This window comes from Lissotriton helveticus, chromosome 12, assembly GCF_964261635.1.
Source record: "Lissotriton helveticus chromosome 12, aLisHel1.1, whole genome shotgun sequence".
NCBI classification, from domain to species: Eukaryota; Metazoa; Chordata; class Amphibia; order Caudata; family Salamandridae; genus Lissotriton; species Lissotriton helveticus.
This window is the reverse complement of record NC_136073.1, coordinates 304,914,980-304,930,773: the sequence shown is the minus strand read 5'-3', so window position 1 is coordinate 304,930,773 and position 15,794 is coordinate 304,914,980. Positions and strand designations below refer to the sequence as shown.

At 42.4% G+C, this 15,794-nt stretch overlaps 1 protein-coding gene across 2 annotated transcripts in view; it reads right to left on the bottom strand.

Annotated features, from left to right (window-relative positions):
- Positions 1-15,794, bottom strand: part of LOC144797774 (fatty acyl-CoA hydrolase precursor, medium chain-like) — a 420,050-nt gene that overhangs the window by 44,210 nt on the left and 360,046 nt on the right. Inside the window, exons 12-13 of one of the 2 annotated variants that reach the window (XR_013603460.1) lie at positions 1,904-3,719; positions 1,536-1,704 (exon numbers count right to left, since the gene is read on the bottom strand). Coding sequence is in view for 1 of the 2 variants with exons in the window: in XM_078668535.1 (XP_078524661.1) it covers positions 3,570-3,719 (150 nt within the window). In the remaining variant the exon portion in view is untranslated. Of the gene's footprint in view, positions 1-1,535; positions 1,705-1,903; positions 3,720-15,794 lie in introns of those variants that run through there. The other variant, XM_078668535.1, reaches the window with a different exon arrangement.

The following is a 15,794-nucleotide window of genomic DNA, read 5'->3' as shown; positions in this document are numbered from 1 at the left end:
TTGTTTACTGGAGATGGGCAGTTGCCCAGACTGTCTGGCCACCACTCCAAGGACCAGATGTCAGGATCTGACCCTAGTAACATCACTTCGCTTTTGTCTCCATTTAATTGTAGGCAGTTACTCTGCATCCATTGATTGACTAGCGTCATGCAGTTTTTAAATTTGTCAGCCGTCTCTTTAGCATCCTTAGCATTGTCTGAACAAGAATGGTTGAGTGCGGTGTCAGAAGATGTGGAGCTCAAGGCAGTGGAAACTGTTGTTTCTGTATGATGGCCCAATGGTAAGGACACACCCATGGAATTAATTCCATACAGGGGGTTTGGTGAGGAATTGTCTTTGGTGAGGGGTATCTTGCACAGGTGTGGTCAGTTAGTAGTCCATAATTGGATGCACAAGAAGATTTTAGACCTAGCCCATTAGGGTCATCTGGGCATTCGGGCAATGAAACAGAAAGTAAGGGAAGATTTTTGGTGGACAAGGCTATCAAACACTATGTTTGAGATTGCTGCATGTGTGTACTTACCGACTAGACTCAAGTTAAGTGCCCTTTCCCTATTGATCCGGCTGTTGAAAAGAATACCCCTTGGTGCAAGCTAGCTTTCGACATTGCTTAGCCTTTCGGGGTCATGTGTTGTTCACCCAAATATGTTTTGGTGTTGGTAGACTACATGATGAAATTGCCAGTGGTAAAGTTTGTGTATAGTGTGAATGTTGGAGTAGTGATCAAGTTTTTTAAGGAGGTGTTTCTCAGGGAGGGATTTCCAGAAGAGCTGGTTTTGAAAAATGGGACACAATTGGTGTCCAGGAAGATGAAAAGTTTTCTAGAGGAGAATGGCATTAGACATGTTCTTATGTCTCTTTACCACCCTCGCAGTAATCGTGTAGTGGAGCGCTTGAATCATGTTATCAAGGATCAGTTGCAGCTGGAACTTGTGAATGGTTTGCATTGGCGGAAAGCTATAGAGGACTTGTTGTTGGCATTGAGGACTACACCTCACGTCAGCACAGGGGTTTCTCCTTTTACGCTACAGAGAGGTAGAGTTGCTGGATCTATATTGAACAAGGTTTGGATGTCCAGGAAGTCTGTCGATATGGAGAAGCTGGAAGGCATGGTGGATATGAGAGCTGCTCTGTAGAAGAAGTACAGCACCAGAGACGAGTGTTGCAGGGCATTGCCTGTTTGTGTTGGTGACTGGGTGAGAGTAAAAAAACCTGGTTTCATTCGTAAGGGGTTTTGCTAGATTTTCTGCACCTGTTCAGGTGAGGGAGGTGAAGGATTGTGTGGTTGTTCTAGAGAATGGTAAGGTTTGGAATAAGAGTGCAGTTTCAGTGGTGCCTGAATCCAAAGCAACACATGTGAATCAAGAATTGGGTGTATAGGTGGATTCCAGCTCTGCGTATCACGTGAGTGATTCTTCAAAAGATCATGTGTGCACAGACCCGAGCTCTGCGCACCAGAGGACTGTCTTCCAGGGTTAAGACTGCTCCTGTTAGGTTAAAGGATTACTGCAGATTTCCCTTGGTTATTTGTACTATTTTTCTTTTGTCTTGTTTTGTGAAGGATGGGGGGTTTGTTGCGTTGTGTGGAAAATGAGTGTGGAATGCAGGGCGTGGGAGTTCCCTGCATGGACCTGGGGAGCGGGGCTGGACTGCAGTTGCTGCCGGACGTGGATTCTGATGAACGAAATAAAGAGAAGCTCTTACCTCTGGAACTCCCTCCCACTCACACTCAGACACACCAGAGACCTTAGCTGCTTTAAAAAGCTCCTTAAAACCCACTTATTCAATCAGGCTTACTAAAATGTAATTTCTCTCGATGTCTATGTGGTATTGCTCCATGCCAGGATACTCAAGAGTAGTCGCGCACGCTACAAATACCTATATAACATAACATATAACATACCTACTCAACGTGTGGCTTCTTTTCAACCACTATGTCTTTTTTCTCCACACCTTGCGGCAGGCCCTCCAAGCAAATGTTCTTGTGGCAACCAGACCCTCCACATCCTCCATCCTGTCCTTCAGGCCGCAAAGTTGGTCCGAGAGTTCCCACACCTGTTGTTGAAGGTCCATTGCCTGAGAATGCCATTGTCATACAGATGTCTCCATCAGAGTCACCCTCTCTTGCAGCTTTTTGTGGTTCTTTCAAAGGTGGCCTACCTCTATGGCCACATCATCTATCTTTACCTCCAAGGAGGGTGACCAGGAGGGTGCTGCCTCTAGAATTTGAGTATTCCGTGCAGGCCTAGCTTGGCTTGCTTTTGCTTCCCATTTCTGCCCCAGCGGTTAGCTGTTGCATACAGCCACCAGGCAATTCAGGGAAAACAGGAAGCAGCTACTCATTCAATCCCATGGTGAGTCATATGCAGCCCACTTGCCCCCCCAAAATGTGGTAGGGCAAACTGAGCAGCTGCTCGTTGCAGAGGTCGATGAAAGGAGAGGCAGGATATCTAAGGTATGCTCCCCAGATCACAAGAAGTGTCATGCTATGGGAGCCTCCAAAGAGGCACAGCAGTGTCGGCCCAAATTCAGGCCCTCAGGCTGCCCTCGTTGATGCCACAAAGGGAAGGGGGTATTTTAATAGGCTCTCTGTAGATGAAAAGAAACAAGAGAGGAAAAAGGGGGGCATAGGACTGACCTGACCCCTCAGTTGTCTCCTGATCCACCAGTAGATCAAAGAGAGTGAGGTATGCCTTTGCCGGTCCCCCCACTGGCGCTGTGTGAGAGTCTGGGGACTATTTCCAGCCCGTCCCAGAGAGCACCACACATCGCTGTGGGCAATATGATAGGGAGGGCCTCTGCATCTCCGTCTGTTGCATATGAGACTCTTAAGCGTTGCCCATGAGATGAAGACCTGGTGTGGGTCCCGGCGGAGCAGCCAACAGTCTGGCAGCCCACTTGCCACAGCCCGAGTCATCACACGCCATTGCACAGCAGTGAAAGGGAACCCAGCCTGCCACACTGGGTCCCATGATCCTTGCAGTCCCGCCATGAGCGGTTGCCAAACAACTTGCTGATGCAGCCCCTTGACATCTAAAACGGCTAGGAAAGCCTCACCACAGGGGCCCGGGACCTGGTGGTGGCCAGATGCAGGAGGATAAGAGTTGGCGCCAGCGGAGCCTTCTAAGCTGCTGCTGCCATCTTCCTCATCTTGGCCAACCCCCCTTGACGCCCCGGTATCAGTCTTCAGTAATGCTTAGAACACTCGATAATAAGGAGTGAAGTGCTAAATATACAAAATTCTCTCTTTTCTGCAAACAGAATGCGTTTTTAACACAGTACGTCTTTACTATAATCATAGCCTCGGCACTCAGTGAAACATTTTTATTTTTATTTTGCCGCAAAGCAAGCAGTTCAGAATTTAACATACGTGTGGCATTTATACATTCACAAATGTGTTCACAATATATTTTGCAAAGCCTCATTCAGCAAATTGAGATTATGAATTAGATTCATGGTTTAAATGTAGCTAAGAAGAGAGTGATTGCCACGTAATTTTTGCCTTGAATTCACATGAAATTGTTAAGTATAATGCCACCTAAAGTCCAAAGGGGTAAAAGACTGCTCACCTTGTATTGTAATATCACCTTCCAAGAATGGAAACCCAAAGAGGGGTAGGATGTCATCACCATGGTCTGCTTTCACGTGGGCTGGTTTTGAATCACGATGGATGCTCGGGCGGTGCTGATACTCATAGAAATAGACCGGAAGGCCAGAGTCTAGGGGAGAATATGTCAATCATTCAACATCATATTCTTTTATTATTATTTTTTGTAAATATGATTTTTATTGCAAAAGTAACAAAAGTAAGTGGTCATCACATACAGGGAATACACTTGTTGCACATTTTTCCTCAGAGAAGCAAAGCAATCACAGATCCGTCTAGCACATTATACGTCTTGAAGGTACCAGGTTAGCTACAAGTCACATTGTTATCTGCTCATCAACGGGGGTTATAACATCGACAAAAGACACTGCGCTTCTGAGCTCTAAGGCCTATTAGCTAAAAGCGACATTAAAAATAGGAATTCAGTTGACGAGAATGTGAGGAGCATACGAAGTACACGAGTTTAGCATGAAGAAGAGCATGACAATTACACAGCTTTGGGCGTAGGCAAAATAAAATATATATGCTCCTAATTTACTACTTTGTAAACTAGTCCTCTCTTGATAATAAACCCCTCTGCATGCCTCCCTCTCTACTTTTTGCCCTTTCTTCCCCTTTGGGTAAACTGATCATTTGTCTGATTTATTTGATTTTGATCCCTAGTCCTGTTTCCTTCCTCTTCATTCATTTTCGCTCCACAGAGGAAGGTGCGTCTCTCAACATAAGTGCGCATGGCACTCCTTTTCCTTCATCAAGCAATTATTGACAGGTTTCCATACAATTCTTTTTTTTTTTGTGTTCAGAATGATTTTATTGAAACAATATGCAAACAGAAGAAATCAGACAAATACAATACAAAATAAAATTCTCATATGCGTAAATGATGAAATTGCAAACATAAAATGCAATGATCCTAAGAATAGGAAAGGGGAGAAAAAGGGCAGGAAGGCATGGGGTAGGGGACATATCATAGAAACATAAAATACAACAAAATAGAGTCATAATTAAATTGAATTAAAAAGGCCGGTAACATAGGGGAAATTAAGTAACAAAATAGAGAATAGAACTAGAGGTCATCGCATTACATAACCCAAGAATCATTGCATAACATATGAATCAATAGGTGACCAAAAAGTTTGAAATGATTGCGAATTATGAACAACGCCTTTAAGAGACAGCTGTGCTCCTTTTCTAGTAAAGATAATCCACGACCACAAGGCATGAACTGAAAGAGAAGAAGCATCTTTCCAACAAAAAGTAATGGATTTTAAAGCAGCTGACATTAAGAAATTAAATAACTTAGCTTCTGACTCACTAAGAGGATGGGAAAGGGCAACTGATTTACATATTAACATAGCATAAGAAATATCATCTTGTACAGGTAAAATTTTTGAAATTACAATCCAAACATCCGTCCAAAATTTTAAAATAACTGGGCAATCATACAACATATGACGAAGTGATCCAGAGCTAGAAGTGCAATGCCAACAGACATCAGAAGGTAACAGTTTTGCATGGCACAATCGAAATGGGGTCCATAGGGCATTAAATAAAATAAAAGCATTAGTTTGATACAAAGACACTGGAAGCCAACCAGAAATATTGTTAAGCCAAATTGATGACCATATGTCATCTGACAGGGAAATTAACAAGTCATTATTCCAAAAAGATGATATTGTACCAACATTGGAGCCCTGGAAAGAAGTAAATTTTTTATAAAATACCGAGACAGCTTTGCGGGAGGATGTAACAGCTGCAAGGTAAGTCAACAGATCATTAGTGGTGGAGGAAGGAATACCATTGGGAAAAGAGTCCAAAATTGAATTACATAAAGCTTGGTATTTTACAAAATCAGATGGTGGGATATCAAATTTTAACCATAGTTGCTCAAAAGGAATAAAAGCAGACCCACAAAAGACATCTTTGAGATAAAAAATTCCTTTTGAAATCCATGAGGACCAGAAATTGATGTTTCTATTTAGTTTAAGTAAAGCACTGTGCCATAAAGACAAGTGGACTGTGGAGAGTAAGGGCAGTTCAAAATTAGAATCCAAATAATTAATTATTAGTCTCGAGGATTTGATAATAGAGGATTTATGAATAACCTTGGATGTAGAGGACATTGATAGCAAAGAGGGCAGTGAAAAGGGACGAACAATTGAGGATTCAATATCAAGCCAAATTGGGGGTGTGACCATATGAGAGGTTGTAAACCATAAGGAGCTTTGCTTTAAAATAAAAGCTTTATGGTAGAGGTAAAAGTCCGGAATAGCAAAGCCAGCCTGGGACTTAGGGAGTTTTAATTTCTTATAAGCAATACGAGGAACCTTATTAGACCAAAGGAATTTAGATAACAATCTGTCAATATCTTTATAAAATTTAAGAGGGAACTGAGTGGGAATCATGGCCAATGAGTAGAACATTTTTGGTGCAACATTCATTTTTATAGCTTCCATTCTACCCCACCAGGTGAGGAAAAGGGGAGACCATTTGGATGTTTTGTTCTTAATATATTCTAGTATAAAGTCACCATTAAGTTTTAAAGTAGCAGGCAACGAAGAGGCAAATAGGATACCTAAGTATTTCAGCTTACTGTTCTGCCAAATAATGTCTGTGTTTGGTAGCATATCCGGGGTACAAAAAGCATTCAAGGGAAAAAATTCTGTTTTACTGACATTTAACTTATAACCAGAAACCACCGAATATTTTCTAATAATGTCTAATAGGGAGGGAACAGAAGAAAGTGGATTACTAATAAACAATAAAACATCATCAGCATAGGCCAAAGTTTTAATCATGACATCATTTATCGCAATCCCCTGAATATTATCATTGCATTGGATATAATTAAGAAAAGGCTCAATTCCTATTAAAAACAATTGTGGAGAAAGGGGACAACCCTGCCTAGTACCTCTAAAGAGGGAAAATTGAGTGGAAATTTGACCATTAATAAACAAACGGGCAGTAGGGGCAAAATATAAAGCAGAAATCATACGAATAAAATGGTCACCAAAATTAAAAGACAATAAAGTTTTAAATAAAAACTGCCAATGAATTTTATCAAAAGCTTTTTCTGCGTCCAAAGCCATCACTCCTGCAGGGGAAGCAAGATAAGGACTCTGCTCAATCACATGTAAAAGGGATCTAGTATTGTTAGCCGAATACCTATTTTTCATAAAACCCGATTGATCTGGATGAATAATGGAGTGAAGAATGGGAGCTAATCTAGTGGCAAGAATTTTGGCATAAAGCTTACAATCCTGGTTTATTAAGGAAATAGGACGATAATTAGCAACCAGGGTAGGGTCCTTATCAGGTTTTGGCAAAACAATGATTAAAGCGTCCGTAAAGGAGCCTGAAATAGTGCCAGAGGAACCAAAATGGGAAAAAGTGAACTTAAATAAGGTAAAAGTTAAGATTGAAATTCTTTATAAAATTCAGCGGGGATACCATCTGGGCCCGGGGATTTGTTCTTGGAAAGTGATTTAATAGCAAGTAAAATTTCATCAGAAGTAATCGGAGAATCTAAACTTAATCTATCTGTAGGAGAGACTTGAGGTAATTTGTACTGATTTAAAAAGGAATCAATTAAAGAGTCATCACAAGGTACTGGTTTACTATATAACTGAGAATAAAAATTTAAAAATTCTTGTACAATATCGTTATGGGAAATAGCAACTCGACCACTAGGACTACGAATCGATGTTATTTGAGTTTTGTCCCTCTTGATACGTAAATAGTTTGCAAGAAGTTTTCCAGATCTATTGGTGTTAAAGCGAAATTTAGCATTAGATTTTGTAAGTTGGATTCCTGCTCTAGTACTAAGTATAGCATTAAATTCATAACGAAGCTTCTGTAATTTGGATTTGTACTGAAGGTCATTAGAGGAAATAAATAAACGTTCATATTTAGCAATTTGTTTTTCCAAATAAGTAATATTAGAGTTAAATTGTTTATTTTCATGTGCCATAATAGAAATAGTGGCACCTCTGATGTAGGCCTTAAAAGCATCCCACCTATTCACAATAGAAGTTGAACCTTCTGGATTGAATAAAAAAAAGTCTTTAATATTTTGTAAAAGTTTAGACTTATGTTTATCATTGAGAACTATATTTGTGTTCATACGCCAACGATTTTGCCTAGCAAAAGTAGAGGAAATATTTAACACAAAGGAAATCAACGCATGGTCCGAAACATCAATATTACCTATAACAGGGTTGGTGGCTGATTGAAGTAGAGAGGGTGAAAGCAAAAAATAATCAATTCTGGAATGTGAATTATGGGGATTAGAGAAAAAGGAAAACCATTTCTCCGTAGGAAAGTGTAACCTCCATATATCAGTTAATTTGGTTGTGCGAAGGAAAGATTTAAAGGCATGAAACACTTTAGGAGGACGGAATTTTGTAGTGGAAAGCCTATCTAGTAACGGATCAATAATTACATTAAAATCCCCCCCAACAATCAAAGGGACCTGCCCCAACTTCAGAACCTCAGAAGTCAAAGCAGACCAGAAAGAAGGGTCATCAGCCGTAGGACCATAAACATTAAGCAAAAAATAAATTGTGTCATGAATTTTAACCTTAACCACTATATATCTACCTTCTGAGTCTGTAAATTTACTAAGAATCTGACAATGTAACCGTTTTGCAAAGAGAATTGCAACCCCATTTTTCTTCCCTGCGCAGGGGAGGAAACAATATTATCAACCCATTTTTTCTTCATATATTGGAGAATTTTATCTTCAACATGCGTTTCTTGAATAAAACAAATGTCAGCTTTACACGTACCCAGGTAATCTAAGATCTTAGTGCGTTTTACCGGATGCCTCAAACCCTTAACATTAAGAGAAACAATTTTAACATTATGAATATTAGCCATTGTGCATTAAGAGAAAAGGACAGAAGAATGATACAGAAAAAGAAGAATGGAGAAACAGCCTTAGAAAAGGAGCGACTCTATGCAGAAAGTAGGAAAAGGAAAAACACAAGAGGAAGAAAGCAAAGGAAAGCAAAGGAAAGGAGACAAACAAGGAACATAAATAAGGACAAAGAAACGCACACCCGTTCCACAAGAATGGCCAGAAACCGTTGGAGCCCATAAGTATAAGAATATGCAAAGATGTGACAGGAAAAGTCAGGCTATTCGAAGTCAAGTATTAGGATCCTGAGTATCCATAGATGGAGGAGCTTGTTGCTCAAGAAACAAACGAAGATCTTCAGGACGCTGAAAAGATTTGGAGACATTGTCTTTCCAGACACGCATCGTTGAAGGATCAAAAAGACCATATTTAAATCCAAGGTGTCGCAGCTGTGGACGATAGGCAGAAAACTCTTTGCGAATAGCAACAGTTTCTTTGGCAAAGTCCTGGTGAATAAAAATTTTGGTCCCATTCACTAATAAGGAAGGAATTTCTCTTGCAGCCTTGCGGATAAGGACCAAATGATGATGACGCAGAACCTTGAAGATCATTTGCCTGGGTTTAGTATGTCTAGGATTCCGATGAGAAGGGACTCTGTGGGCTTTATCAATCTCAAATTTTTCAGCGAAGTTTATATTCAAAAGGCCCGGTAGAAGGGATTCAAGATATAAACGACAGCTAGTCCCCTCAACTTCTTCAGGCAAATTAAAAATACGCAGGTTGTATTGCCTATTACGATTTTCCATGTCCAGCAGTTGAGTATGCATTGGAACAATTTTGGCCAATAAAGGTGTAAAAGTGTCAAGTTTGTTTTTATTATCCTGAATTTTAATGGCATTGTCAGAAATTTTCATTGACATAGAGGCCATATCTTTGCAGATATTTTTGACTTCCGAAGCAATTGTATCGGTATTCAAGCGTAGTGCTTTAATTTCCTCCAAAATGAGAGCAAAAGCAGGGTCTGAAGATTCTACCATCTTAGACTTTGCTGGAGGAGGAGAAACCTGCTGCTTACGTGTAATAACATTGGAGTTCTTAGAATCCATTTTGAGGTTAGTAATAGCTCTGCAATAGGTGTAAATTGATAAAGAGATGAAAAACAGCCTCAAAATGCAAGAAGAATGAGGTAAATATCACGAAAAACAGCAACAAACTCTTAAAAGCAGCAGGTGCAGCAGTTTTATTAGGCTGGAGGCGTGGCTAGGCCCAAGCCAGGCTCTGTCACAGAAGTTGCTCCGCCCCCAAGCACTCAAACTCAGCAGTACCTGAAGGAGAGACCAAGGTCCAGAACCATGGAGCCAGAAATCGACCTTCCTCCACAAGAAATCGCCCCAAAATCACTCCACAAACCAGGAAGCACTTTATAAGGTAAGCGCCAGCATTTCCGCCGACTTCCTGACACAAAAATCGGCGTTTGAAATGAAGTCGGGCTGAGGGAGTTACGGAGCTCCGGTAATGGCGGCCATCTTGTTTGACGCGCTCGCGCGTCCTCCCCATACAATTCTGATGTCTATTTCTGTCAGTGATTTGATCCATAGCTATGATTTCACATGTCATTAGTTTTTATGGTGATAATTATATGTATTTTGGAATTGGAGCTTCCCACCAGACATGCAAAGCCCCCGCAGTCCCTAACAGACATTAATCCTCAGGCTGAAGACTAGTTTCCTTCCCTGTGGGCCAAATTCATTACAAATACCAAATTCTACTTGTCAGACTGAGGACTGTTTTTTTCACCATTGGTATTGCTACAGTATTGTGTAGCTTGGAATGACAATTGTGCTCAAAAGTCCCATGGGTTTGTTTCCTGCAATGGTCGAAACGTCTACATTTGACGTTGGAAATCACACATTGAAAAAACTTGATGAACATTTTTATGTCTTATCGTGATACACCTTGTGATATTTTCTAAGTGTATTACTATTTAGTTCAGAGACAGTTATTGATAAGCGGTCAACACTGAAATAGAAGCCTAGCCTCTTCAGCAGGTGGTGTATATTGCATACATGTACTACAAATGCTGTCTGTTTCACGCTGCCCACACGTGTGGCATCTTTGATCCTTTTGATGTTCCTGCATATTCATTTCTGACATCTGGTTATCACACTATTTTTGGGTCAGTGACAAGATTCGGCTATGGCCCTTTACGTGCTTGAGTGTCCATTGACTCTGCTATTTGTGGGGGGGGCTTTGCGCCTCTGGATAGCTCAGAGGTCCTTTGTCTAGTTTCTTCTCTCTCTTACACCAGCTATGCATGGGCATGCGCCCGGCCACTATAGTGACACTTCTTATGTCATTTGTTTACTTTTTTGGTTTTCACAACAGCAGGACCAGGTACTGTCCTGCACATATTTTTTTTTGTGATTTTAAGTCCACTTTCCCTTTTTCACTTTTGTTTTTGCAATGCTTGGTTAATTCTGCCGTTCCCTGCAGTGTTCTGACTTTAACTCATGGGAAGAAAGGTTATTCCCTGTTGTATTCACTTGGTTGGGTGCCAGTGACTGCATTAGGCTGGTGTACACTTTCACTGGACCTTAGGATGCTAGCCGGCCTTCTCCTCTTACTTTGAGTTTTTTACCCGTAAGATGATCAGCACTCCAGGGTAGACGATTCTCTTGTGCAGTTATTCTGGTCCACTGGCTTTTAACCTCTGCACAGTGTTATTGTGACTTGTCAGCCTTGGGTGCCTGGTGTCTGGTTACTGTGGTTTGGTACATGCATTATGAATAAACATTCCCACTTAACCTATCTACCTAGTACAGGAAATTAATCAAATATAATCACTGACCTAGCAGTGTCGTTATAGTTCGTTATCTATACATTTCTTTCAATTACATACATTTAAAATGTTTATTAATATCATTTTTCCATACTTTACAAAAAAACAACAAGGATGACATAATTAGAATTACGCAGCAACTATATTCATTACAAAGGTGGTCATACCCGACACTACTTTCACTGTCTCCCATTCACACCTGACCACCACACTCATACACACTCAAAACTAACATCGCCCATGTTCCAAGATTATCCTTGCCAACCCAACATTGACACCATTCCTTTTATTCTTCCATTGTTGCATCTTAGCCTGGGGACTCCAGACAACCCTTGTTAATGCAACCATTTATTTTTGAGTGTGGTACTATGTTCTGTTAAGAGGTTTTATTTAATGTTAGTCTGTACCACTCACAAGAATAAATAAACTTTTTGCATCAGAGAGTGCTTGCGTTCACAGTCTTTGTTTCAAAAGGAGTGGGCCTGTTACACCAGAGATTATCGATACACTTTGTGGAGTTTATCGGGCCCAGATTTATATAAATTTCATGCAGCACAGGGTAGCAAAACAACTTGATATGCTGCACCACAGGGAGAGGACAGGAATGTGACATAGTTGTTTGCCAAGATAGGTGGCATTCTTGGTCTCGCCCTGAAGTGGCACATTGAGTGTTGCATAGCAACAATGCAGGCACCTTTACGCTTTGGTGCCAAGGTGCCATGTTACACCTTTATTGTTTTTGTGCAGTAAGGGATACTTTCCTGTACAAAAACAGTCTGTAAATACTTTTCCTCTTTCTATTGTTCTGCAGCAGAATGCAGCATACTTAGAGAAAAACACAAAACACAAGGAGAAATAATGATATTTTAGCTTGTTGCATGGATCTCTACTCGGAAATAGTTGCATTTTGACACATTCCCAGATTTACGATTGATGGAAAATCTGGGGTACACCAAAATACATAGGTGGATGCTTGGGAACACCCACGCTCAATCTCCACCCATGTATTGCCTTTCCATCTCAGAGTAACACAAAGCAGCAACTTGTGCTGTCTTGTTATGTTATTCCAAATTTACCGAGCAACGAAGGGCAACACACGGTGGCTTTTCATGGCATGGTACATATAATGTAAGGGTTTGTGTTGCCCTTGGGCCTACTTGCGTGATGCAAAGGTAACACAAACCTTCAATAAAGCTGGACCCTGGTATCCAGAGTAGTGGTGCATTTACCAGACTGACAGGAAGTGTGTAGGACTGTAGTGGATGTCAAGTGAATGATACTGACAGGATTCTGTTCCACTGTGAGCCAGGTGCTGGGTTGGGCTGATTTAAGGAATGCCACTATTACAATAGTCAAGGGTGTTAGTGGTCTCTGTAGATTTAAGTAGCTCATACTGTCCCAATCTCCCTGAGGTGCAGTGTGCAAAGGGAGACCTACTTGGCCAATGAATAGTTAAAGGGAGCAGTGAAGAAAAGATCATTTGTTGGAACTTGGAATAAACGAACAGCTCAAAATAAAATGTTAGAGTAAGAAACCAGGAACATGCTTTCTGATTTAGAAAGTACAATGCTGTGCCTGACAACATGTTTTTCGTAGAGAGTACTGTAAAAAATGTCCTCTTTTTGCATGGTTGCCCCCACTTTTTGCTAAACTGCTGATGTACTTTGACTGAGTGTGCCATGGGTTCCTGCTAAACAGGTACACAGGGCCTATGTTCTTTCCCTAAAACCTGTATTAAGACAAAACCCAATTGGCACTCTTTGGCCACAGGTCAGTCCCTTGTAAATGGTACCAAAGGTACCAAGGGCACTGTGGTCAGGGAAGGCCTCTAAGGGCTGCAGAACTTATTGTGCCTCTACACACACACACTGCCTTTGCAGGTTGCATGTTTTGGTGCAGAACAAAGTGAGAGTCGACATGTCATACATCCCTGTTTGCCATGCCTAACTCCCACTGCCCTGGCATAGGCCAGCCACTCCTCTAGCTGGGTTCACTATACCAGTGGAGAGGGTACAGGTGCATGATCCCCGTAACCCTACAGTGTCCAAGCCAATTCTTAGACATTGTAAGTGCAGTACTACCATTAGGAGTATATGGTGCTGAGAGTTTGTCATTAGGAACTCCACAGCACCATGATGGCTTTACTGAAAACTGGGACATTTGGTATCAACCTTCTCAGCACTTTAAACCCTCACTGATGCAAGTGTGGGATTTAATGAAAAATGCACTCAGAGGGCATCTTAGAGATGCCCCCTGAAAAACAACCTAGTGTCCAGGCTGATTGACTGCTCGCCAGCTGCCACCGCCAGACGTTTCTGGCCCCTTGGGCGAGAGCCTGCTGCTCTCTGGGTTCTAAAACAATGCACATCCTGGGACGAGGTGTCAAGCCTTCTCCCCCAGGGTGGGCAGGGTGCACGCAGGGGAAGCTTCACAGGCTAGCCACCTTTGTGAACGACCTCAGGCCTTTTGCTGCTTTCAGCAACTGGCCCCCACCAGTTCTGACTGACACTTTGGGCTGGAGAATAGGCGGAAAAACCAAGTGAGGAAGGGAGGTGTGCCCACCTTTGCCAACCCCACCCCTCAGGTGGGGAAGGCCAGGTGAAGCACAACTCTCAGTCCTCACCATCCTGCGGATAGAGGGACAGAGCCAACCAGAGTGAGGCATACACCCCCCTCCCACTGAAGGGTGGAATATTAGGGGGTGCACCCACCCCAAGGAGGGACCCTTTGGTCCCAACCTTTACCTATCTGTAACACCCTTAAATCTAGTATTTGAGGTAACCCTGAACCTTGCCACCTCACACAAGAACCAACCAGAAGGAAAGAAGAACAAGGGCCGAAGAAGCCGCGCTAGAACTAACAAGAGGAGGACGCCCACTGACTTGGCCCCAGCCCTACCGGCCTGTCCGCACCACGAACCTGCTCCAGCGAAATTCCGGTGTCTCCTGCAGCCAGCAGCCTTAAGAACCAGAAGGACCTGCTTTGCCTTCAAAACCAAAGACTTTGTCTCCTGTGAGCACCGGATTTGCTCACCAACAGACTCAGACTCCAGCCAAAACACTGAGTGTGCACCACTCTGCACCCGACGCACACGGCCCAAGTTTGAGTGGCCAAACACCACAAGGAGGTCTCCCCGGCGATCCTGACCTGAGATCTGTTGATCTCTGACCAGCCTCGACACTCCAAACGATGCCTGCAGTCTCTTTCTGGAGGACTCCCACGACCGCAACCAGAACTGGTAAGAAAACCCGCCTCCTAAAGACACCCCTGCACCCAACATCCCACGTCCTTGGGTGGCCCAACCAACAGTGTTCCAGCATTCACAGGCATCCCAACTTACCTTCCCAATCGGTCGTCACCTCCAGAAGATCTTCATCCCCAAGCCTGCAGTCTTTTTTGCAACCGGAGAATCCCCATTGAAAACAACAGGGCACACAACGCCAAAACAGGACCCTGCACCCAGCCGCCCTGCGTCGCTCTGGGGTATACTTTGGGTGTTAACTCAAATCCCCCTTTGCCCTGAGCCTAACACCAGGACCTTTGCTCCCACAACCTCGTGGCCTGCTCGTGATCAGCCACATACCGGAGGCCCTCTATCCCTTATTTGATAACATTTGGCCTCAGCACTCAGCACCTGGCAGCCCTAGTGCTGCTGAGGGTGTTTCAAGAGTTCATCCTTGACCCTGGGGGAACCCTGGTTCTAACCGCAGAATACCAACTCCCACAAGCAAGTACTTACCTGTTAACCGATAACCACATTTTCTCCATAGGAATACATTGACTGTTTTTCTTTGAAAATTGTTTTAAGTGGGGCGTTGGTTTTGTATGAGAACTTGAAAAACTGCAAATAACTAAAAACTGCTTACTTATCTTTACTCTAGGAAATTTCCCAGTGTACTATCTAGGCATATCACACCGAGTAGAAAAAGTAATCCAAAAAAGAATCTGTAAAGTAATCAAACGTAATCTAACAGTAAACTCCACTGTATTGAAAAGATTTACAAACCTATAACAGAGACATTTTCATTCAGCTTGCTTCTATTGTTCAACCTGCCTTGAAAAGTACCATTTACACTTACCTGTACCAGGCTTGCTTGGTTCTAGAATATGAATATACCTAAATAATATTTTCTTACAAACAAATTGGTTGAGTTCAGTCTTTGAGTGAGTGACATCATTTGCTGCCTGCGTGTGTGCAACAAATGCTTAACACTACGCTCTGATAAAGCCCTACGGCACGCCCACACTACCACAATAGAGAGAAAGGTGCTATCTACTTTTACCTCTGCCTACCTTTGGGGTTCCACTGGACTCTGTGCACACTATACCTCATTTTGGTATAGTATATACAGAGCCAGCTTCCTACAAGTACCACTTATTATTGCTCATTTTATCTTTATTCCTTTCATAATGATCCAAGAGAAAGAGGGCATCCTAGGGCAAGCAGCTGACACCACTACCACCGCCAGTGCCTTGGTGACGACCACTGA